Source organism: Typopeltis vanoorti, chromosome 22, assembly GCF_054136105.1.
Source record: "Typopeltis vanoorti isolate ZY-2024b chromosome 22, IOZ_Tvanoo_1.0, whole genome shotgun sequence".
NCBI lineage: Eukaryota > Metazoa > Arthropoda > Arachnida > Uropygi > Thelyphonidae > Typopeltis > Typopeltis vanoorti.
This window is the reverse complement of record NC_143570.1, coordinates 17649190-17673723: the sequence shown is the minus strand read 5'-3', so window position 1 is coordinate 17673723 and position 24534 is coordinate 17649190. Positions and strand designations below refer to the sequence as shown.

Genomic DNA, 24534 nt, shown 5'->3' with positions numbered 1-24534 from the left:
AAAAAAAAAAAAAAAAAAATTTCAAAATGTTTGGAGTGCCGAGTGAAACGTTCATGAAGTTGAGTCAATAAATGGAATGAAATAGTTCTCCTGATATACTTTTCTACAGAATCAGCTAGAGCATTGGACCTTAATGTTTGTTTTAATTTATGATTAAGTCCTTGGCTTTTTAATGTCAATATTAAAAATACTGGCTTTTATACATGCTTCATCGTAAATATCTTTAAATGAAGAATCTGGTGTTTCATGAACGGTATTTAATTGAGTCACAACATCATCAACAAAATTTAGGGCAATTAAGAGGTCACTGTAGGATTTTTGCATTATTTTCAACAATGGTAAGGTGCACGCAAATATTTTTTGCAAGCTAAATAAAGATATTATAAATCTTAAAAGATATTAATATTATAACAGAAATTCTACTGAGAAAAGCACCGTGACATGTATAAGAAGAGCTCCTGATTGGGATAAGTTTTCTAGGAATAATTAAATATATATGCGTAATTTTTTGAGTAAGAGGCTGTAAACGTTGTGCGCTACCGGTTTTTTATTGGCGTGGGGGATTTTTTTTGCCAAAACTTAATTACGAAATCATTATTATTAGACTTAGTAACCTGCAAAAAATGGCAGCGGCATTGTCATTCCATGACTTTAATTTAGATTTCAGTCATTTCGTTAAGTGTGAGGTCTGTTATATGTATTCTTTCGATTACATAAATGATTTGTGGATATTTGGTGAGGATGAAAGAAGGGTGTGTGCATGCAAAGTGTGACCTGAACGAGGAATTGATGAATGCAAATATGAAATTGATGACAGAAAGTGTTAGTAGCGAGATTGTAGCAGGGGGGAATGGGTGCATGTTTGAAAGAGAAGGATGGTGAGAAAGAGAGGCGAAAAAATGTTAAAAAATCAGTAAAAAAGAAAAAGAGCGATTTGAAAACAGTAACGGATGTTAAAAGGGATGAAAGTGAGGTGAGGGTGGCGGAAGGAAATGAAATTGAGAGAACGAATGAAACTAGAAATGGAGTGACGCAGAAATCGAAAGTGAAAAAAATCAAAAGAATGGATGATAGCGAAAAAAGAATGAATGATAGCAAAAGTTCGACACATGTTGGACTGAAAGAACAGAAACAAAGAGAGATGAATGAGTGCGCAAATGGGAAGAATGACAGCGAAAGTTGGATGCATATTAAACCGAAAGTACGGAAACAAAGAAGGATGAATGAGAGTGAAAGTGAGAAAAGGTGGTTGAGAGTTAGAGAGATTGAATGATAGAGAGAATGTGTTGCAAGATTCAGAAGTGGAATTGGATTGGATGAGGCAAGAAATGAAATTAAGAAAATTCAGGTAAAAACTATTAAAATAAATAATGATGGAATGAAAGAGTTAACGAAAGATGAGCGAGTGGTGTTGTATGGTGACTCCATTATTAAGGTGTGCGGAGGATAGAATGCACAAGGTATGTTTTCCAGGCGCTAAAATGAGTACAGTGATTGAGGCATTGGATATGAGGCAAGAGCGAGCAAAAGAGTTAATAGTATTAATAGGTACGAATGATTTGAGAGAGGACAAAGAGTGTGTCAGAATGGATATCAGGAGGCTGCTTAGAAGGATAAAAGAGAATTGTGTGAAGGAAGGGTAGTTAGCATGTTGCCTAGGTATGAATGTGGTGAAATGAGGCAGAGAGCAAGGATTATGAATGATATGCTGGCTGAAATGTGTGAGGAGACTGGAGTACAGTTTGTTAATGTGTGGAATGAGTTTGATGGACAAAGTGAGCTGTATGGGAGCGATGGACTGCATTTGAGTGGTTATGGTGTGAGTTGATTGGAGAGACTGCTGCTGGAAGGTAGAGAAGTGAATAGAGAGAATGAATCAGCTCGAGTGGGAAGTGATATGGAAGAGCGAGAGAGTAAGACAGAGAGATTGAAGAGGTGGTTATGAATGGGAAAGTGAGTGGTATGAGTATAGAAAATGAGAGAATGGGTGTGCAAGAGGAGCAGGGAAATGGGGAGGCTCAGGGTGGACAGGGGTACACAGCATGAGAAAGGTGGATGCTCTAAGAGGAGGTGAGCATGTGTAGGCAGGAAAGGAATGGGATGACCAGGGATCAAGAGGAAATGGTTGGAATTGAAGTGTTCTAAAATGAAGAAGCAGAAAGGGAATTGCCCCAGTCAAGCATGGAGAGATCACATCGAGTGAGTGGTAGTATCAGTGGAACTAGCTGTGGATACAGAAATGGGCTGTTGTGTTTGTATACAAATGCTAGAAGTATAAGAAACAAGGCAGATGAAATGGTTGCACTAATTGCGTCTGTTCACCCAAAGATTGTCGGAATAAGTGAGACATGGTTGGAAGAGTATGACATCCTGATAGGAATAGAGATGGAAGGGTATGATGTGTTTCGTGAGGACAGAGGGGGTAAAAAGGGAGGGGGAGTGCTATTGATGATTGAGAAAGAGTTATGTCCATATAAAGTGGAGATGCAAGAGGGAAATAGTGCCAGTGGTTTTGAGGCAGTATGGTGTGAGATAGAGGTGAATGGAATCAAATACTTGGTGGGATATTGTTATAGACCAGGTAATGTGGATGGTGGTGATAATGAAATGTACAATCAAATTAGCCAAGTAAATAAGAAAAGGGTGATCATTATGGGTGATTTTAATTATGGCAATTTAGACTGGAATGATGAGATAGCAAAAGGAAGTAAAGAAAATGAGTTTCTTGATTTTCTGAGGGATAACTACCTCAGACAGTACGTAACAGAGGGCACACGAGGATCGAGGGTCTTGGATTTGGTCATCTCATCAGAGGATGTAATTGTAAATGAAGTGTCAAATTATCCACCAATTGGTGAGAGTGTCCATGAGGTGATTACCTGGGTGGTTGCCAGCAGTGCAAGGGCCTCTGTGAAAAAAGGATATATGTGGAACTACAAGGAGGGTGATTATGAAGAGCTCAGGAGACAGCTTGGGAAAGAGATCATTTCCAGCTAACTGGAAATGATCTCTTTTCCAGTTAGCTGGAAAAGAGATCAATGTAGCTTGGGGGGATTTTCAAAAACTGTTTAATAGATGCAGTGTCTAAATGTATTCCAAGGGTGAGAAGATTAAATAAGGTGGGTGTGAGAATGGATGAATAAAGAGATTAAGCATGTGATACAGAGAAAAAGGGCATTATGGAAGCAGCATAAGAGAAGTGGAAATAACCAATTTCATGAGGTCTACAAAGACCAGGAAAGGAGGGTGACTTGGTTGGTGAGGGTAGCTAAAGAGAGCTATGAACAGTAGTTGGCTAATGAAGCCAAAAAGAATCCTAAGGAGTTCTTTCGATATGTACCCAGCAAAAGAAAGAATAATTATGGAAGGATGATTGATTGTAGAAAATGGTATAAAGACAGCTGATGCAGAATGTGGGGTGGAGATACTTAATGAGCAGTTCATAAAGATCTTTCAATCTTGTGAATGTGACCTCATGGAGGGATTAGAGCAGTTGATAATGGGGAGAAGAGACTAACTGTAGGTGAGCAAGAGGTGTATGGGGAGTTGAGTAAACTAGATGTTAATAAGGCTGTGGGACTTGATAAGGTAAAAATATTTATGTAGCTCCGTAATGACTAAGCATTTTTACATAAATTTTTACATAGGTAAATGTATGTACAGGTTACAATTCTTACCCAGTAAGAATTGTAACCTGTACATATATGTTTATTAAATGTAAATAATCCCCATGGGAATTGTATATGCTCTCTACCAAGTAAGGGAATATTCTAGAAGGTGTAGGATTAAGCCAATACCTTGTCACTAGTAAACAGTGTAATTCTGGCTCCTTATAAGGACATCAAATTTTGTGTGTGTATTCTACATGGAAACGCTCAAAGTCAGTGCTAGGTGGACCAACAAAAGCTTCAAACAAATGTCTGCTGCCAGAACGAATAGGATTTAGGGAATGTTGGAGAAAAACAATGGAAAGGTCAGTCAGAGAAAGAGATCAAGGGTTTTCACCGAAATGTTCGGGGTACCATATCTCAGTGCAAGGATTCATGAGTGAGTGAATAAAAGGCTTTGGCGAAAAGATCGAGTATCGGTTCCAGAAATTTTCATCAGTGATCCAGAGGTCGTCAGTCAGTTGTCGGCAATTATCCGTCAAATGTACGTCATCGGGAACGCGATTTCGGAAAAAATCATGCCAGTGATCTAAAAGAAAGATGACGGGAGCTGATCTGCCAGCAAAGCTGATATTCGATGACAAATTGATGAATCTTCGCCGGGAGCTGTAGTCCAAGGGAAGAAATTGCTCCATTAGTCCAACGCGCATGCAAGCATTCCACAATCCGATAATCTTCATCTGAAGTGCGGCAAGTACAGCGTCCCAAGAAGCGTCAGTAAATCTATCACACGCGTAATGGGGAAAAGAAAACCTGACACGGAAGAAAAAGGAACAGAACTCCAGTGTGAAGCCAGATCCATAGAGGGTAGTTGCCACCAAAGTGAGTGTATCTGTTTTTCCAATTTTTCTTTGAGTTTTTAGGAGAACTTTTATTAGCGGACTGTAAAGTAGAGGCTGACCTAAATAGGCATAATTAACAGTTGAAGATTAGAAAGTAAATAATTGTCAGGAATTTGTATGTATAATAAGTCAGAGTGTAACTGTTTGTCAATTGAAAAAAATTTGCTATAGAATATTCCCAGCATAGAAAGGAAGGAGCATTTGTGTGTAAAAGATTTGGTCTATGTGCATGATAATCAAGCATTAAATGAAGTAATATGTACTATGCTCAGTGTAAATGATTTGTGTTATAATGAGAGAATTAATTATTTATACGACATGATTTGTATGAGTGAATGGGGGAATTTAGCTAATTGATTTATATAGATCTGAATTGAGATGTTTTGTTTTATTACTGCAAACTTAGTGTAATTTGTTTTATGTGAATTAAATTTGTTGTTTGAATATTAATAGAGTGTCACCTGATACTTAATTTCTTTGATGCATTCCGAAAAATATTAGAGCCTATTAGTGGGAACCCAGGAGAAAGGATAGTAAAGGATAGATAGTAGACACGACTGCAGAGATATTAATTAATCGGGGTAATTCGAACGTAATAGGAAAACTACTGGACACATTTTACACTTCTTATTACTACAAAACGGACATCGGTGGCACAGCTTTTAATCAAATAAATTTTTTGATGTTCAAGGAATAAGAAGGCAAGTGCGGAAGGCAGTATAGCGTAAAGAGATATTAAAGAGATACCAAAGAGTGATAAGGAAGAATAGTTAGAAGTACATAATAATTATTGCATTGACATATATATATATATATATATATATAGAGAGAGAGAGAGAGAGAGAGAGAGAGAGAGAGAGAGAGAGAGAGAGAGAGAGAGAGAGTGGTTACAGAGATAAAGAGATAAGATAGAGATATAAAGACATAAAGAAAATAATAAGGTAATAAAAAAGAATAAGAATAAAGACCTCCCCTTTACAACGGCGCAGCCGGTAGATTAATAAATAATAAAGACCCCCCCCACGTTTACAATAATATATCACCACATATTCTGAAAGTGTGTGCCAGGGAATTGACATCTGCCTTGACATACTTTTTTAATATGAGTCTTGCACTTTGTCAAGTTCCTAAGGAGTGGAAGGAGGGCAAGATTGTGCCACTTCATAAAGGAGGTGAAAGAACTCCAGCATCAACTATAGGCCTATCTGTGTGTCAGATGTTGTGATTAAGTTGTTGGAGAAACTTGTGAGAACTAGGATCCAGAATTGGGTTGACAACAATGGTATTATCTTTGATGAACAGCATGGATTTGCTAAAGGGAGGTCATGTTTTAGAAATCTACTTACTTATTGCAATAAGGTGGCTGTTCCTTAGATAGAGGAGAAGGATACACAGTAATATATTTAGATTTAACAAAAGGCTTTTGATAGATTACCAACTGATAAGTTGAAACTAGAGCAGATGGGGTTGGATATTAGATTGGTGCACTGAACTGTAGACTGGCTTTCTGATAGGTATCAACAAGTTGTGTATAGGCAAGCGACATCCAGGAAAAGGAAAGTCACTAGTGGTGTGCCTCAGGGGTCTGTTTTAGGGTCATTACTGTTTAACTTGTATATTAATGATATTGGTGAAGATTTGGATGGAGATATTCAGTTGTTTGCAGATGATGCAAAGTTGGGACGAACCATGAAGAGCAGGGAAGATGGCCTTACAAGAACACTTGAATAAATTGAGTGATTGGGCACAGGAATGGGGATGTGAGTTCATGTTGCAAAATGTAAGATTTTAAAATTTGGAAAACAAAGATGGAATGCAGAATTTATGCCTGGTGAAGATATATTGTCAGGTGGAGGAAATAAGAGATCTGGGGGGGGGGGGGGTGATAGTGAATAAGGATCTGAAATTTAAGGGACACATAGCCAAAATCGTGAAGACAACACAAAAGCTTCTGGGAATGATGCAGAGGACACTGCCGTATAGAAGTAGGGAGATTCTTGTTCTGTTCTATAAGGCTTTGATTAGGCCACACATGGACTAATGTGCCCAGATTTGGTCACCGGGTTTTCAGAAGGATGAAGAGATGTTGGAAAGGGTCCAAAGGAGACTGCTTAAGGTAGTTTCTGACCTCTGGAATGTCGAGTATGAGGAAAGATTGAGAAGATGTAATTTGCAGAGTCTGGTGGACAGGAGGAAGAGGGGAGATATGATAGAAACCTACAAGTTGGTAATGGGTTGTTATAGGATCAATGCTGGAGAAGTTTTACAGAGAATAGTGGGAGATCAGGGGAGAACTAGAGATCATCCCTGGAAACTGTATAAAGAAGGTGTGAGTAGGGGAGTGAGAGGCAGGTTTTTTTTCGTGCAGAGTTGTGAATGATTGGAATGCCTTGCCTGAGAATGTGGTGTCTGCAAAGAGTTTGAATGTGTTTAAAATATGGTATGATGAGCTGTGTGTGTGTGTGATAAAAGGACCTCCCAGATGAGTCTTTGACTCCATGAGGTCTTGGGGTGATAATAATAATATTATAAACAACAAGGACGTCCTGTCTTTTATGGGTATTAAAGAAATTGTGTACCTTTTCAATTATGCCAATGCAATTTCTTAAATTAAGGGGATAAAACCAGGTAGTCACTTATGCTTGGATTCGCCGATAGTTCTTCGGCAATAAACTCTTAGATCGTAGTTTTCGATCTTAGAGTTTCGCATACTGGCTGTAAAATAATAAGGGATTTTTATCCCCTTAATTTAATTAACTTTGCCAGAAAAAATAACCATTTGGCTTTCATCTTAGTTATAATGCAATTTCTTATTTGTCACAGATATAGCATTTCCAAGTGACAAATTCAAACTATGTGATGCACAATGAACATATAAAGCTTGTCGATATTATTATTACATAACATCTCCAGGTAGTCCAAAGACATATCAAGGAAGGTCACCTACTCTACAACTCTCCATCTTCACCAACCACAACTACAATCATCATCATCTACACCAACACTGTCTACTGCCGACCACTGCCACTAGTATTTTCACAGACAATCACAAACATCCATGCCCACAGCAGGATTCGAACTTGCAGCCTTTAGGCTGGAGAGTCGGCCAACCAGGCCAGATATATATATATTTAAAAAATTAAATTTTGTGGAACCAATAAATAAAATGATATAATTATGTTACTATTTACTTTTAATGAGATGGATGAGCTTCTCGACCTTGCGGAGTTGCTGGATATCTGGCTCAATATTGGTGAATTGTCGAAGATCGGCACGATGAATTCTGTATTTTGTTTTTATTTGAAAGAGCAATGAAAACTGTTTCTCGCAAAGATAGGTTGTAGGAAACTGCATGACGATTTTCGACTTCAAATAATTCTGGAAATTCACTTCTCACTGAAGGTGAGATCCAGAATCGAGCCAAACCACATTCACGGAATTGCATTTTAAACCCACTGTCACTTGAAAGCTCAATTAGCTGCTCTTTTTTTGATAACAAAAGGTCATTCTCATGACTGCAAGCCTGAAATGAATCGTGAAATCACAGAAATTTCTTATAAAAAGTTATTCAGAAAATGTTTCCAAATTCTGTTTCAGGATTTTGAGGTGGACACAAACCCTTTCCCAGTGGTTAAATTCTAAACTAATAAGTTTCGGGTCCCTATACAAAATAACCAATTGTATTTACCTTTTGAATACTATCTGGGGAAACTCCAAACCTCCCCTTCCCTTTCATCACGCATTCGTAATCAGGCTACTGTTGATATTGATTTATATACACATTCAAAACTGTAAACAATTGTTGAATAATAACACAATAATGTAGGCATAATTACCATAAAGGGAGAAAAGTCACAAAACAGAAAAATGTTCCTATAAAATAACCAATTGTATTTACCTTTAAATGCGATCCACTGGTCGAGTGTCCAGCAAATCAGCAAATCTTTCCTTTCGTTCAGTGTACTAATATTATCGCATTGCAACTGATAGGAATTCTGTGTTTCTGTGGATTCATTAGACCTCTTTCTCTTCAGAAATTACACACAAACTGTCATTAGAAACTCGTTTTGTATTATCACTGTCATCCGAGAAATTTTTCCATTTAAAGAAGGTACCAATATACTTATCCATAATTGAAATACTGTACTTACTCTCATATAACTCTCACCCCTGATTTTACTTTTCGAAAAAAAGAAATTAAAAAGTTTCGCAAATACCTCGCAAATGAAAAAAGCTGAAACACGTTCAGAGCAGGACGGTAGTAACTTGCTCCCGCAGTAAACAACAAGCCCTCCCCCAATAACCGCTATATTGCAGAGGCAAGAAAAACCAGTACTTTTATTATGTCAGTGAATAAGGTATAAGCAGTCTGTGTAATATATTTCTCAACAAATAGTGCAATTAGAGAAAACTGGGATAAAAACGACACTAATTAATAAATCACATGTCCCCTAATACAGAAACTATGCTGTATATATAGACTCAAGCAAAATATGTTGCACCGGTAAACAGTATCTAACTAAAAACTATTGTTATTAATTAGATTGTGCGAGTTCGCTCAGCAGCAATAAAATTCAACTGAAAGTGTTAAAAATCGTAAATGTGTTAAAACTAAGATATATATATATATATATATATATATATATATATATATATATATATATATATATATATATATATATAGTGAATGCTGTTATGGCAGTTTCACATATTACTGATATTCGGTTGAAGAGAGTTTGCATTTCAACTCAATTATCAGCTTGCTTTTCATGCGATTTCTGAAAAATATATAAATACCGGAGTTAACTCACAAAATATTTTGTCTAAGTATTACTTAGCACTTCTGAAGATATATTGAGCCTTGATTGAAGGATGAAAACCTTCAACAATAACAATCAATAAACAACAAGCAATTGGTTGAAATGTGTCATGTGGACAACAAATGTTCACTTTAAATCTGACAAAACAGCAATGGAAGGTGGAAGCAATAAAACCATATTGTTTTTCACTTCACCTCTCTTTTATTACTGATCATTCTGCTGCTATTTTTTTTTTTAAGTATTCATTTTATTTTAATAATTTTTACTTATTCAATTTTAATTTGTTTTGTTTGGATAATTAAAATATATAGATTTATTTGCTTAATTTAAGCCTGTGGACTACCTCTCCCATCGTCGCGGACCACCTGCGGTCCGCAGACCATAGGTTGAGAAACACTGCTATAGGGTTCTCTCACCTTATGTGACCCCTAATTCATAAGTAGTATAGAAATAGAAGACATGACACAACATATATAAAAAATGAATAATTAGGAAAAGTGTTTTGGAAAATTTTCTAGTGTTTTTTTTAACTTTTTTTTTTTAGGGAGGCAGGATCCCTTGGCCCCTCCATGGGTGCACCACTGAGTCTCTGTCAACCCATTCCATTGATTCACAACTCTCCAAGTGAAAAATCTAGCCCTCATGGTCCTACTAACCACACTTTTGCTCAGCTTTCAAGGATGACATCTTGTTCTGCCCCCTTTTACCAAGTACTGAAACATTTCCATAGCATCAATCCTACAAAACTCTTTAACTTAAATGTTTCTATCACATCCTCTCTTTTTTGCCTATCAATCAACTTCTGCAGTCCACACATCCTCAATCTATTCTCATAGGGAATGTTCCTCAGACCACTCACCATCTTGGTTGCTCGACACCGAATTTCTCCACCAATTCAACTCCAGGAGATGAGAACTGAGCACAGTAATCCAGATATGAACATATCGAAGCTTTATAAAGAGGAATAAAGCTTCCATATCTCTCTACTTCTTGTTAGTGTATTCTTCAATAGCCAAGTAATCTTATGAGCTACCTTAGCAACATATCCTGTACACTCTCTATCTACCACTATCCCTAAATCCCAGGTTCATCTATTTCATGGAATATAGTTCCATCAAGGTGGTACACAGCTTGCAATCTATATAATCCCAAAATGCATAACTTGACTTTCTCCACACTAAACTGATACCCATTACATTTTTCCCATACTGGGAGACTATTTAAATCATCCTGAAAGCTCTCCACATCACCTTGATTTATTATTACTCAATCTAATCTTGCACTGTCAGCAAAAAATTGAATATTTCATATATCATTTATGTACAAAATAAACAGTACTGGTCCTGGCACTCAACCTTGTGGCACACCACTAGTCACCGGTTTTTGCCTTGATTCTGCACCACCATATACCACTTTTTGATATCTGTCCAAGTAACCACCGTCTTATCCACATAATCAATTTCATATCCATTCCCATTTATTCTAATTTGCATAAGAGAATTCCATGTGGTATTCTGGCAAAATCATCGTGTAGCCATTCCTTTTATCCAACTCAGTTGTCAATCTATTATAAAAAGTAAATTACTAAGGCATGTCTGACCCTTCACAAAGCCATCCTGTTCCTCGGAGTATCATATTTATTTATTTATCATATTCTTATCTACCCATTCTTGAATTGTCTTTCTGACAAATTTTTCCAGTACTTTTACTACCACTACTGATATACTTATTGGTCTATAATTTGCTACTGCAGTCTTAGAACTTCCCTTATGCAATGGAATTATTTTGCCTTCTTTCCACTTCCTTAGAACTCTACCAGAGCTGACACTTAAATTAAAATGCCTAGTCAGAAGCATTGCCAGTTCTCTTCCAGATTCTTGCAAAATGTGAGAAGATATCTCATTTAATCCCGCAGTTGTTTGCAATATCCTAAGAACATCCAATTCATACACCTCTGTTATCACATAAGTCTCTGTCACATGTCACAGAATTGGCCTCATTTGAATGATATACCCTTGCAAAATGGTAACTCAGTAACTTAACTATTTTATCTGCTTCTGTCACCTTGTGACCATCAGCACTCATTAAGGATATTCTTCCATAGCCATTCTTTCTCTTACTTGCCAAATAATGTGGCAAGTAAACCAGCCTTCTTGGCTTGTTTCTTCTAGTAATCTGATTTTGCCTTCTTCACCATACTGGTCATCACCTATCTTGCCTGACCATTGTACTGTTTATGAGTTTGCTGGCCATCTTTCTTCTCATATATCTTCTACAACTCCTACCTTGCCCATAAGTTTTTTTCATGTCTCCTCCTTCCTACCTATCACCTAAACTTTGCAACCCACACGCCTTCAACATATCTTCATAGGGAGCATTCCGCAGATCTGTCACCAGCTTGGCCAATTGTCTCTGGATCCCCTTAACCACCTACTGGTCCCCCAAGAAATCCAGGTTCCCAAATCTGTGCCCAAATTTTTATGACAATACTTCCCCCCCCCAAAAAAGTTGAAAAATTATGGTATAGCAGTAGGCGGTTAAATGTATGCTAATAATAAATACCATGTTCCGAAAAGTTCGTTAGAATGAATAATGAATAAAGGAATAGTTTAACTGCACTCAAATCTCATTATATCAGACTGCTACAGACTAAACGATAGTTTGCTATAACACATGGTTATAGAAAACATTGAATCTGTAACTTAATTTCTATCAGAAAAGCATTATTGCTTTGGATCTAAGCAGGGAATTTTTTGTAGGTTGTTGTAATTATTATTATTATTATTATTCAGGCCTCCATGGAGTCAAAAGACTCATCGTGGGAGGTCCTTTCTAAGAACATAAAGTCTGTCAAGACTCATCGAAGGGAGGTCCCCACCTAAGAAACACAAAGTCTATTATACCACTCCTTAAACTCACTGACCGTTCTCGCTCTCACCACTCCATCAGGCAATGCATTCCACGGTTCAACCATCCTCCATGCAAAAAAAATCACTCCTCACCCTCTTGCTCACAGTTTCCTTTCATAACTTCCAGGGATGGCCTGGAAGTTATGAAAGGAAACTATAATCACTGACTATAACCTGGAAGTTATAGTCAGTGATTTCCTAATAACAGTGTTTTGTATGACAAGAATCAACTGTAATATATATGTTACCGCTAAAGTGCGAAAACCGTTAATGTGCACATTACCTAGCTAATCTGCAGATTAACTGATTTGTTCCGTTAACGTGCGGAATCAAGAGTTTTCCGCATTTTACCTAGGTAATGTGCACATTAACGGCTTCCATATCGTTAAAGTTCAAAAGTTTGTTTCTCTCATTTCCTTTCCCTACTCCTTCCCCCCTCTCCCTCCACTTTTAGTTTGGTTTTTTAATAAGTAAACATAATTTTATCATATGTTTTTTTTCTTAATTGTAATAATATTTTAAACCGTTTGATTCCTTGTATTATATTAATTGATTGATGATTGATTCTATCAACTAATTTGTTGATTGTTTGATTGTATTAACTTGATTCTTTAGATATCAAAAAATAAATAAATAACATAATCTTAATTTAAACATACAGAAACGTTGCTGTTGTTCCAGCAAAGATCTTATTTTCACTTTAACGAGTGCCTAGTAGGTAATGTGCAGATTACCTAGGTAATTTGAGAAATGAAACAATTTTCCGCACATTAACGGATCACCATAGTTAATCTGCACAATACCTAGATAATCTGCAGAATAACTGATTTCTGCACTTTAGCGGTAACATATATAAATCATATACACCATGTAAAACAAGAGCCTCCGTAGCTCAGTCAGTATATACGAAGCCCTTTGGTTGAAAAGACCTGGGTTTGATTCCCGTTCCAAGACGTAAGGAACCTTTATCTGGTCTCTTTTGACAAACCAGTCTCAAATGAGGTAGGGGTTTTTTTTTCACCTGGAAACTCTAGTTTTTCGTCCCCCAGAACAGGCAAACTGACCCTGTGAGCACACACTTCTACAATCATAAAAAAAATTGTTTTCCCCCCAACACCAGACTCTGTGACAAGCTGGTTGGGGTTTCCCACAGTTGCATAATCATAATGGACCCTGTACTAGCAGCATAAAAGCACAATAAAGAGGAAGAAGATACACTATGAAAAACACTTACCCTGCTTTGCGTACTGCACCTACACAATTAAATGATGCAGCTGCGGCACCAGACCTTGCACGATAAGGAGAGTTTCGAGTATCTCCATCTTCTTCATCACTAACAGCAGTTGTCAGAGATAACCGATCATCATCTGACATCTAAATGACAAAAACGACAAACATTTTAAAACTCTTATTTATAATTATGAATTTCATGAGTTAAATTATTTTTTTCTAAAGTACATCTGCTATTAAAACACAAAAGATCATTTTGTGTCCTTACTTCAAAACATACTTGTAACGAACTGCAAATTTTTACCTTCTTGTTGAATCATCATCATGATAACACAACTGGTAAGTACACCATAAATGACTATTTTTTCATGTTATTTTCAAAAACAAGTGTACTGTTCAATATTACCACTAATAGTACTTTTAGCTTCTGTGAAGCCATAAGATACATGAAGGATATTCACTCTAACAATGACACTGTCTAACTGTGCTCTACCTTAATCTTCCTAACACCTTAAAATACCATTATGTAACTTACAAGAATAAAACTTTGTTTTCTCTTCTATCTGCCAACCAACTGGACATTTGCATCTATCTCTTTTGTTGGTTAGAATTTCATATGGCTATAATTCAAACCAATCCATACTTAGGGAAGAAAGACACAATACAATCTTCCCGAGCCACTACAAGCCTCCTCCAATAAGCATGGTTTTTTGTGTTTCACCAAGATGAAAATCAGTTATCATCTCTCTCCTTCTCCTTAATACATTTATCACCTAGCAATCAAAACTGCATATTAGAAGAGAATGTACACGAGTAGTGATTCAGTTTCTACCTACAACTAAATACCTCAAAAGAAAGTATCTACATACCTAATTATTCTGACAGTATAACTCAAGACTACTACTCGTTCCATGCTAAACTAAGTCAAAGAGGCCTTAAAAATTCATATATAGTGTCTCTCAGACTATCATGAGGAGCATAGCATGTAATACTGTTATCTTGAATTCTTCATATCAGTATAAGTCTGATCTACCTATTTTTCTAATCAGTTGACAAATTCTGTACTAGTTATTACTGAGAACTGTGTTCTATATTGATGTCTTCTGGGATACATATATCACAAGTTACAGTGCCAGAAATCCAGTATCAGGTATCAGAGACAAATAGCAAGTGAATTGTGAGCCTCGTTCTAAATGCATTAAAAATATATCCTTTACATAACATACGTTACACTTTAAAAATAAAAAAAACATCTCATTCACTGCTGATCAGAAGTTTTATTTCCAGAGTTGGAAATAAAACTTCTGGGTTTGGAATCCTTACTTCGAACACTACAGTGTTCCCTTTTAAAGAATCACAAAAACACTTGCAATTTTAAAAGCCGATTTTTTTTCACGTCTTAACGTAGACAAGTCATCTTCACTTTCTTCTGTCATCTTATTTCTTTTCAAGTTCAGAACTTTATTTTTCTTTCTGTATGAAGGACAAAGAAAAAAACGAACAGGCACTAGAAACAACTGCCCTAACTTCTTTCCTCAACAGTTGTCCTGTCATAATATAACAATTAATAACGTTTTCCTTTCTATATGAAAGACTGCATAAATATCCTCTATTAAAACTCCCTCCCATTTCTCTCACAGAAGTATGATAGTGTTTCTTTCACTAGACCGTGCTCCACTACTCGTTTTACTTCTGGTTTTCGTTCCAGTCATTAAAAGAGAAAAATGACTCAATTACTGTTTGTAGTTCTGAGCTTTATTTGCAGACAGTACATCTTGTATATATAGTACTTGAAATGTGAGAGAAAACAGGGAAATTTTTCATATCATGAACACATTTAAATTGAATGACAGTTATTATTTCCAATACATAAATTTTATATAAAACCATCCAATTAAATACTCAAATGATTAAATAAAATCAACAAATTAAATAAATTGCATAAATAAAATAAATAAATAAGGAGTTCAATGTTTGAAGGAATCGTTGAGTAAAGTGTGATTGAATGTTCAGAAAAAGGAAAACTGATTTTGTGGTTCAGCTGTCTTAGGTGTACGTATATTAAATGCTAGAAGCAACAGAAGTGAGAATTTACATCTCTGATCAGTATATGTTAGCCAGATATCGCGGAGGTGTCACGTAATAATAATAATATTGGTATCATTATCAGTGAAACTTATTCGTTGACAAAGGTTGATATATGGTTATTCCGGTTTTGTGACCACATGTTTATTAGAGAAAACTGTTTTTAAAACTAAACAAGTACTAAAAAACCGATAAATTTCGTTAGTCGTCAGACTAACATCTTCGGGGGTAAAGAGAACTAAAAGCTTAAAGCACAAACTACTAGAAATTACGAAAATTAGTTCATTTGTTGATATTGCGAACATCTAAACAGTTCGTTAAAAAACCGAATAACTGATCTATCATAACCGAATAACAGATAGATCTGTTATTCAGTTTTTTAACGGTTACCACACTTGACTGGCCACCACAGAACCCTTATCTCACCCTATTGAACATCTGTTGGATGAAGCGTAGGGCAGTGGTGTAGCTAGAGTTTTTGCCGCCCGGGACGATCCCTGAGTTTGCCGTCCAATACACACCAAAAATACTACAAAATCAAAACGACATATAGGGAAATAAATTAAAATACTATGTTTATTTTTGAATTAAAACTTTCATTTCAACATTCTAAAATGTTATTTTTCTTGCTTTTCTGTTAGCATAACGTCGATGACATTTGCGAAGTCTATTTCATAGTAACGTGGGTAATTCTATTATTATTTTTTATTATTATTATTTGACACCTCCAGGGAATCCAAAGACTCATCGAGGGAGAGTGTGCCAACAGCATCGAACGATTGGTTCCCTTCCAACTATTAACCGCGCTCAAACTTACTTAACTGAGCGTTAGTAGCAGAGGCTCTTCCAATCGACCAACCTTTGCCAGCAATTCTTTATCAATTTTATTTAGAAAAACTCCTCTCATAACTAGCAACACTTACAGCAATTGTGAGGAAAATTCGCAGTAGTATTACAATATTTGGAACTGAGTTCTCGAGACTGTATTTTAGAATTGACTGCAAAAGTTCAAAAAGATTCAAAGTGCCGCCGGAGCGGACGGCCCTCTTCGCCTTCCCCTAGCTACGCCTCTGGCATAGGGTGAGATCTAAGGAACGTCCATCCCACAGCAGTACAAGACCTCATCACATCTCTACAGGAAGAATGGCCCAAAATTACCATTAATTGGTACAGTCATTTTTCGACATGATGGTGTTTGAATGTCATAATGGATATCATTATGGACTGCTGCAGTTGGTTATATTGAAATATATTGAATTGAAGATATGAAAATATAACCAGCTTATATTTGAATGACCTGTTGTAAAGTTCCAGATTTCAAAGTAAACAGAATGTAATGTTATTTAAATTAAGGGGATATTAAATCCCACATTATCTCAAAGCCGAACAAGAAACTCAAAGATCGGAATCAAAGAGTTTTGCAGAATATAGTAAACTATAAAAGTTTCGACGGATTGTAGCCTAAGCTAAAGCACGTAGTTCAACACTAGGGCAACTCGTTGCAAAGGTGGGTAATGTTCTGATCACTATTCTTAGTATTACTCATATTATATAAAATAAAAACACATCTCCTAGAAGATGTATGATGTTATACATTATGGTGGAAGGTCACTACCCAGACCGGTTTCAAACTTTATTGAGGTCTCACCAGTGAGTAAGTAGACCAGGTAATACTGATTTTGTAGTGAAAAGAACTTATGTACTTTGCTATACGAGTTGTCAAAAAAGGTGCACCCATAAATTACTTAAATAAAAGAGCCAACAGGCTTCAATTCGGCGATGTAACATTATTTAAATTAAGGGGATATTAAATCCCACATTGTTATTATTATTATTATTACGGACAGCTCCAATGAGTTCTTAGACTCATCGAGGGAGGCCCAACATCATGTCAAGAACGCTTATTCAACATTCACACAATATCTATCATACTTCTCCTTGAACTCATTTACAGTCATGGCACCCACAACAGACTCTGGCAGCTTATTCCACTCATTTACCACTCTCCAAGTAAAAAACCTAGCTCTAACACCCTTGCTAACCACACTCTTACCAACCTTCCATGGATGGCCCCTAGTCCTCCCACTACGAGTCCTATTCTCAAAAATATCTTCTGAATTAATATTATAGAAACCCTTCAGTAATTTGAATGTCTCAATCATATCACCTCTTTTCCACCTATCAACCAATTTCTGCATCCCACAAATCTTCAACCTGTTCTCATAAGGTTCATTCCATAGTCCTGCTATTATCTTGGTCACTCGTCTCTGGATCCTCTCCATCTCCTCCCCATCGAGAAGAAACCCTGGCGCCCATATCTGGGCACAGTAGTCTAGATGGGGACTTATCAAGGCTCGATACAGAGGAACAATAACCTGTTTGTCTCTGCTCGTTAAAGTGTTTTTCAGCAACCAAGTGATTTGATCAGCTGATTTTGCCACTTTTGCGATGTGTCCCCTAAACTTCAACTCCCTATTCACCAACACTCCCAAATCCCTGGCCTCGTCAATCTTCTGGAGTAGAGTTCCACCAATGTGATATACTGCTGCTAATCTTTTCACCTCAAAATGCAAAACCTTACATTTTTACACATTGAATTGACATCCATTCTCCTTAGCCCAGTCCTCCAAACTATCCAAATCATCCTGCAAAATTTTGACATCCTGAGCATTCACTATTGCTCTACCTAACTTTGCATCATCTGCAAACAGATGCATAGTTCCTCTCAGATCCTTTCCTATATCGTTAGTGAACAAATCAAACAGTAGCGGTCCAAGAACAGAATCCTGTGGCACACTGCTAGTCACAGGCCGTCTTTTGGACTCTATTCCTGAATAAACCACTCTCTGATATCTCTCTATCAACCACCCCCTATCCATCTCACTAACCCTATATCTTTTCTCATATGCTGCAGTTTACTGATTAGAATTCCATGTGGTATCCTATGAAAGGCTTTAGCAAGGTTCAGTAGAATCACTGTAAACCTGTGTTATAGAACGTGAGCAAGTTACTGAGGCATGTCTACCCTTTACAAAATCATACTGTCCCCCATACAGTATCCCATTTTTATCTATCCAATCTTGTATTTTCCTCTTGACTATTTTCTTCAAGACCTTGACAACAATTCCTGATATGCTGATCGGCCGGTAATTTTCAACAGCAGTCGTGGAAACTCCTTTATGCAGTGGAACTATTTTCCCCTCTTTCCCCCCCCTTGGGACTAACCCAGACCCAAATTTGAACCCCTCTTTGGAGATGTGTTTTACATTATGGGTGATACTAAGAATAGTAATCAGAACTTTATCCACCTTTGCAACGAGTTGCCCTAGTGTTGAACTATGTGCTTTAGCTTACGCTACAATCCGCCGAAATTTTTATAGTTTACTATATTCGACATGAAACTCCTTGATTTCGATCTTTGAGTTTCTTATTCGGCTTTGAAATAATTTGGGATTTAATATCCCCTTAATTTAAATAATGTTACATTTGTAGAAATGAAGCCAATTGGCTCTTTTATTTAGGTAAAAGAAAAGAATGTAATGTTTTCCTACTTTGCTTTTTAGGGTGGAACTTAATTGTAAGAGGATATTGCCAATGTTTTGGAAAAGGTCTTCTATAGAACATGTGCAATTTGCTTTGGGATCATCGGTTGTGCATCGATTCTAGTTACAGAATCGAAAATGGGTGTTCAGTATATTATGCTCTTAATTTTCCGAAATTTGTTCCAGATCTCTTTGGTGTTATCTATCTGCTTATAGAAAATAAGAACTATTACTTTCAAATACTAGAGCACATTGAAAGCAATTATTTTTTTTATTTGATATATCTGCAGAAATTACTCCAAGCTTAGTTTTCAGCTTTCTTTACTATTGTACATTCAAAATTTTACAATGATATAAGAAAAATGGAAACGGACTTGATGTTTTAGGTATTGGTAGCATGTATCATCAATTCTATAACGTGATTCACTAACAAGAGATAAGCTGAATGTTGCAGATTCAAATGCAGCTAAGGATGAAATGCTCATCCAATGAAGTCGATCACTTTTCTATCGTAAAATCTCTGACGGAATCCATGAGAGTGGATATCATGGAGAAAAATCACTGCACCAATCAATGGGAATTTTGGGTCTTCTTCCTGTAAAGATGTAATGAGGTCTTGGACTGCTGTGGGGTGGACGTTACTTGATCTCACCTTACGTTTCATCCAACAGATGTTCAATAGGGTGAAATAAGGGCTCTGTGGAGGCCAGTCAAGTGTGGTAACGCTAATCTTCACAAACTGCACTGTTATAGCAGCAGCATTATGACACAGTGGTATTATGATTTCGTACAGATCATTGTCTTGCTGAAAGAGACAAAGGTCAGTTCCGTAGAAACTGCACAAAGTAGGAAGCATTACATTGTCCATAATGTTCACTCTGGGAGTTGAGTGTTCGTGGTACCATAAACAGAAGTCCGAGGCCAAACCAAGACTATCATAACATCCCACTGCTACCTCCAAATTTCATAGTTGGGGTTATGAACGTCTCTTACCAATCCGCCACTCCCATCCATATGCTAAGTCGAGGGTGTAGCATGATTCATCGCTCTAAAATTAGCTTTCGAAGCTTTCAATATACACCACTGAAGATGACGGTGCATGCTGTTTCGGATAATGTGGACTTGTATATTACGGTCCTACCCTGGAATCACGTGTGAGTCCACTTTGGAATGTTTTTGTACAGATTCCTGTTCCAGTCGATGCCGAACTACGCATTCAACGTGTCGGCCGACAAATGGCGGTTTTTAGATATTATCCTTCGTAACACTCACGGTCAGTATAGGGGGTTGTCCACTACGGGTAGAACTTGCAGTTGACTCCCGGCGCTTCCATCTCAGTATGGTGTCACTGATTTTTGAACTGGGATGGCCCAATTTGTCAACAAGTTGTCGAACAGACAGGTCTGTAACGTGATAACCTATCACAACACCTTAAAACTGCATCATTTCTCCTCTCGCAACTATTTCACCCCTGCACAGTTGCAATGACTTGGGCGCATCGTATCCCTCCAATTTATATCGGCTACAAACAGGTGACTCGTTACATGGCACGATGCACCTTGACCATTAGGGGGAAAGGTGCATCTGTACAAAGCGGCAGGGTATATCTGTACAAAGCAGCAGACAGATGCAGCATGCCGCAATAATAATAATACAGAATAAGTGTATTGAGGTGGTGTCCTATTGAGAGGAGGTGGCAACTTCGTATGTGTTAGTGCTGAGCTGGACATACTGGAATGTGGTAAGGTTTTCCACAATGCTGAAGAATTCTTCGCTGGCCTGGTTCATCCTGTATCCTGTCCTTACAGATGTCAGTAAATTACTGTATCACAGAATCTTCACCAAGGTTTAATAAGTTTCTTATAGGGAACAAACACTGGCTTATGCTTCCGCTAGAAGGCCTTGATGTCTTCGATATTTTGAGAGAATCCGTGTTAATTCCATTGTGGAAATATTTTTGATAGCAAGTTATGTGCATTCATTTTGATCTACGGAAGTAGTAAAACCTGAGTGGTAAATTTTCCATTTTGCTCATGAGTATTAAATTCAGTGCATGGGCTCTCTTAGGTAAAAGGTAGCATGTTTATATAATTAGAATATTTTTCTATAGCCGTTCGTAAAATGATCCTTGACGAAAAAGCAAATCAATTACCAAACACATTTTCTGAAATATCATTTGTATCGCAATTATGAAATAAATAAATTTCGTAACACATCCTTCTAATGCCTTTAATTCCCCAAATTGAGTAGGTAGAACTCCTTCAGATCTAACTTTTTTGGAAGAAAGGTGAGAAGTCAGTCTCAATTCTTCAGCTTTCACTAATAGGTGAGAAACTAACAATGATCTATCGTTGGGGTGGTAGTAGACGGTTGAGTAAGAGGACATATTGCTAAGGTTTCCAAGGTAGCTCATAGGAGTACTTGGTTATTGAAGAATACACTAACATGCAGAGATAAGGAAGTTATCATTCCTCTTTATAAGGCCGTGATGCCTTAAAGAGGGATGAAATAGTAATTTCATTGGGGTGAAATAGTAGTAGATAAGATCCAGAGGCGAGTGACCAGCATTGTAATTGGCTTGTGGACTGCTCCCTGTGAAGATAAAAGGAAAATTCGTCGTTTGTAAAAGGATGATTGAGTAGCGATAAAGGGGGATATGATAGAAAAACATAATTTACTTAAAGGGTTTGTAGGACTGATGCAGATGAAATATTTCAGCATTGATTAAATCATCCTTGGAAGTTGAGCGAGAGTGTGAGGACTAAATTTTTTGCACGAAGAGTGATGAATGAATGAATGGATTGCCACTTTTAACTTTGAGTGCTTTGTCTGTTAACGGATTCAGGGTGTAGTATGATATTATTGGACAGTTGAGTCTCCCACGATCAGTTTTTCGGGCCCCCATGGAGATGTTTGCTCAATAATAAATACCGCTTTTCTGGAAAGGAAGTAGGATGGACAACTTCCATCATCCTTCGTCCGAACCCTAACAGTTTCATTATTATTTTTTTAATAGTGTGAGGACCGCTGTTGATTTTTGACGTACAGGATAATAAAAAATGTCTAGAGGAAAAAAAGCTTGCCAGTGCCAATGACCGTCTAACTCAGGGACGAGCAGACGAAAGTCCTAGAAAAAGTTCCTCTACTAGTCATTTACTATAGAGACTATTCTGTCTAAGCCTATAATCTTATTATTATTATGTGACACCTCAAAGCAGTCCAAGGACTCATCATTATGGGAGACCATCTTCTCCAATATTTAATCCTCCAACTACCTACAACTCATCATCCTTCACTAATCACTCCTCCAACTACATACAACCTATCACCTTCCACTACTCAATCCTCCAACTATATATGACGACACTACCACCAGCGCCTTCTTTCGGTCACCACTACAACAGTATTTTTTGTCTGTAAATTTGTATGGTCTCATGGCCGATTTGACTGTATCTGGAATGGAAAAAAACCTGCTTTGCTTATAACCGAACCTATGACAATCTTTGTCTTTCTTCGGGCGAGTACTATGGAAGCAAGAAAGCACCATTTCCACTGGCACCTATTAAGTATGCATCTGTGAACAAACTATTGGCATTCCAGAAAAAAAAAGTTTTTGTTTAAGACACTACCCTACTTACAACGAGACTTGCATTTTGGTTCTATTCCCTTTGTGGAATCAAAAGGCTTTAGATATTTATTGTGTTTTACTAAACCGCAGCAAATCTGATTTAAATTATTCTTTCTGTTGGTCCCTTTTTCCTCCTCAATTTTTCACGTTGTCTTTCTGCAACAAATATTATCTGAGGTTTATCTTCAATCAGCTTTTTTTTTGTTTGTAGTTTAATGACACAAGGACATCGATGTCATGTTGCGCTAGAACACTGTAATAAATAAGCAGTATATAATTTATATGAAATAGTGAACGTTAATGCTCTGTAGAAATTTAAAAACTAGGGTGAACACTCGTTGAATCTGATAAAATCTGCCTGAGTATAGAGGGCTCATAGAAACTATGCAAGTATCTAAAATAATGACTTTTGGGGGTGGCTGTTTCGCCACTATCAATAGGAAGGAGTGCCTAAGATGGCTATGATCTAAGCAGAACTGAGCAAGAACTTCTTCACTTCGATCCTGGGCAAGCTAGTATAATTTAATTTCAGGCTTCGTTTGGTAGAACGTATTATTAATTTCTCGATTCCAAGATGACTGCCACAGGATTAGAAGTCTTTGTCTGATAATCTGCAGTATTCTATTTATGGTCCAATCAGATGGAGATTCGACAAACGAACTGACCAAGTTGAGTATCTGCAGCCTTGTTTATCTTAATCCCAACATGGCGCAGAATCCAACGAAGTGTACATCGAAGTGTAGCTTCCATGAATGAAAGAAGAGGTGTTGGATTCTAGAGATCACTGAATGTTTCTGTAGCTCTAAACTTCTTACTGCCTGAAGAGAACTTGGCGAGTCTGAATATATTATGTGCCTTTGGTAGCGGGGATATCTGATGTATATTAGATTTCATACATCAGATTCCATCAATTGCAAACAGCTACCCTGTAAAGTTGTACACTCTAGTGGGATTTATGCAGATACAATGTTGTCTGGAAAGACAGCAGAAGATCCCACTAGGTCTTCCACGTGTAAGCCACTGTGTAGACAGGCACAAAATCAGAATATTCGGTTCTATGATATTCGAAGAGCTGCGGGTAATCGACAGCAGCAGTGGAAATTTTCGGTAGCCTGCTGAAAGAAAAGCTGCATGCTGGCATGTATGATTGCTATAGTGGAAGTGAGTTCATTGGCGTCTGAGTTATGTTGTCTACTGCTATTTCTAGAACTTGTAGGAGAGCTTTTATCTGCAAACCAAGAAATTTATGGCAGTCTGTCGAGTATTGCAGAGATTATGCTATTGTGGCCGAAAGATACTTGGATACGTGGGATGCCTTAGCAGGGATTTTATTTTAGTTACATATAGCAGAGACAGCTGTTGGTGTCGAAGCGACAAAGGTAGTTCGTTTCCCTTGACGCAGAGACTAGGAATAAATGATGTACGAAATGTTCCAGTTATAATTCTGATGACGAATAGGGTCTAGCCACTGCAGGTCTTTTTGATAAATATACTTCACATGTCTTATATTTTTCGATGAACTGTTCATTCGATGATTTGCAGTTTCAGCGAAATGTGATTTTTCGATGAATTGTTGGTTTTCAACGAGTTGCATTTCGATAAATTGCGTTTGTGATTAATTTCCGTTCGATGAATTGTCTTTCGGTGAATTTTCTGGATGCTGTATTAAATAGATGAGTCTAATGACTCCATGAAGTTGCCCGTATAATAAAAATGGGAACCATTTAATTGGGATATATAGTTCTTTACAGATGCCAAGTTTGGGTAATTTATATTTAGTGAAGCTAATCTTAAACCTCGAGAATTTGAA

General features: G+C 37.2%; 1 protein-coding gene across 6 annotated transcripts in view; it reads right to left on the bottom strand.

The window, feature by feature from the left end:
• Nucleotides 1-24534, bottom strand: part of LOC150094189 (protein still life, isoform SIF type 1-like) — an 881056-nt gene that overhangs the window by 564973 nt on the left and 291549 nt on the right. For all 6 annotated transcript variants that reach the window (XM_090412285.1, XM_090412284.1, XM_090412288.1 and 3 more), the window contains exon 8: nucleotides 13474-13613. In XM_090412285.1, the coding sequence (XP_090268411.1) occupies nucleotides 13474-13613 (140 nt within the window). The remainder of the gene's footprint in view (nucleotides 1-13473; nucleotides 13614-24534) is intronic.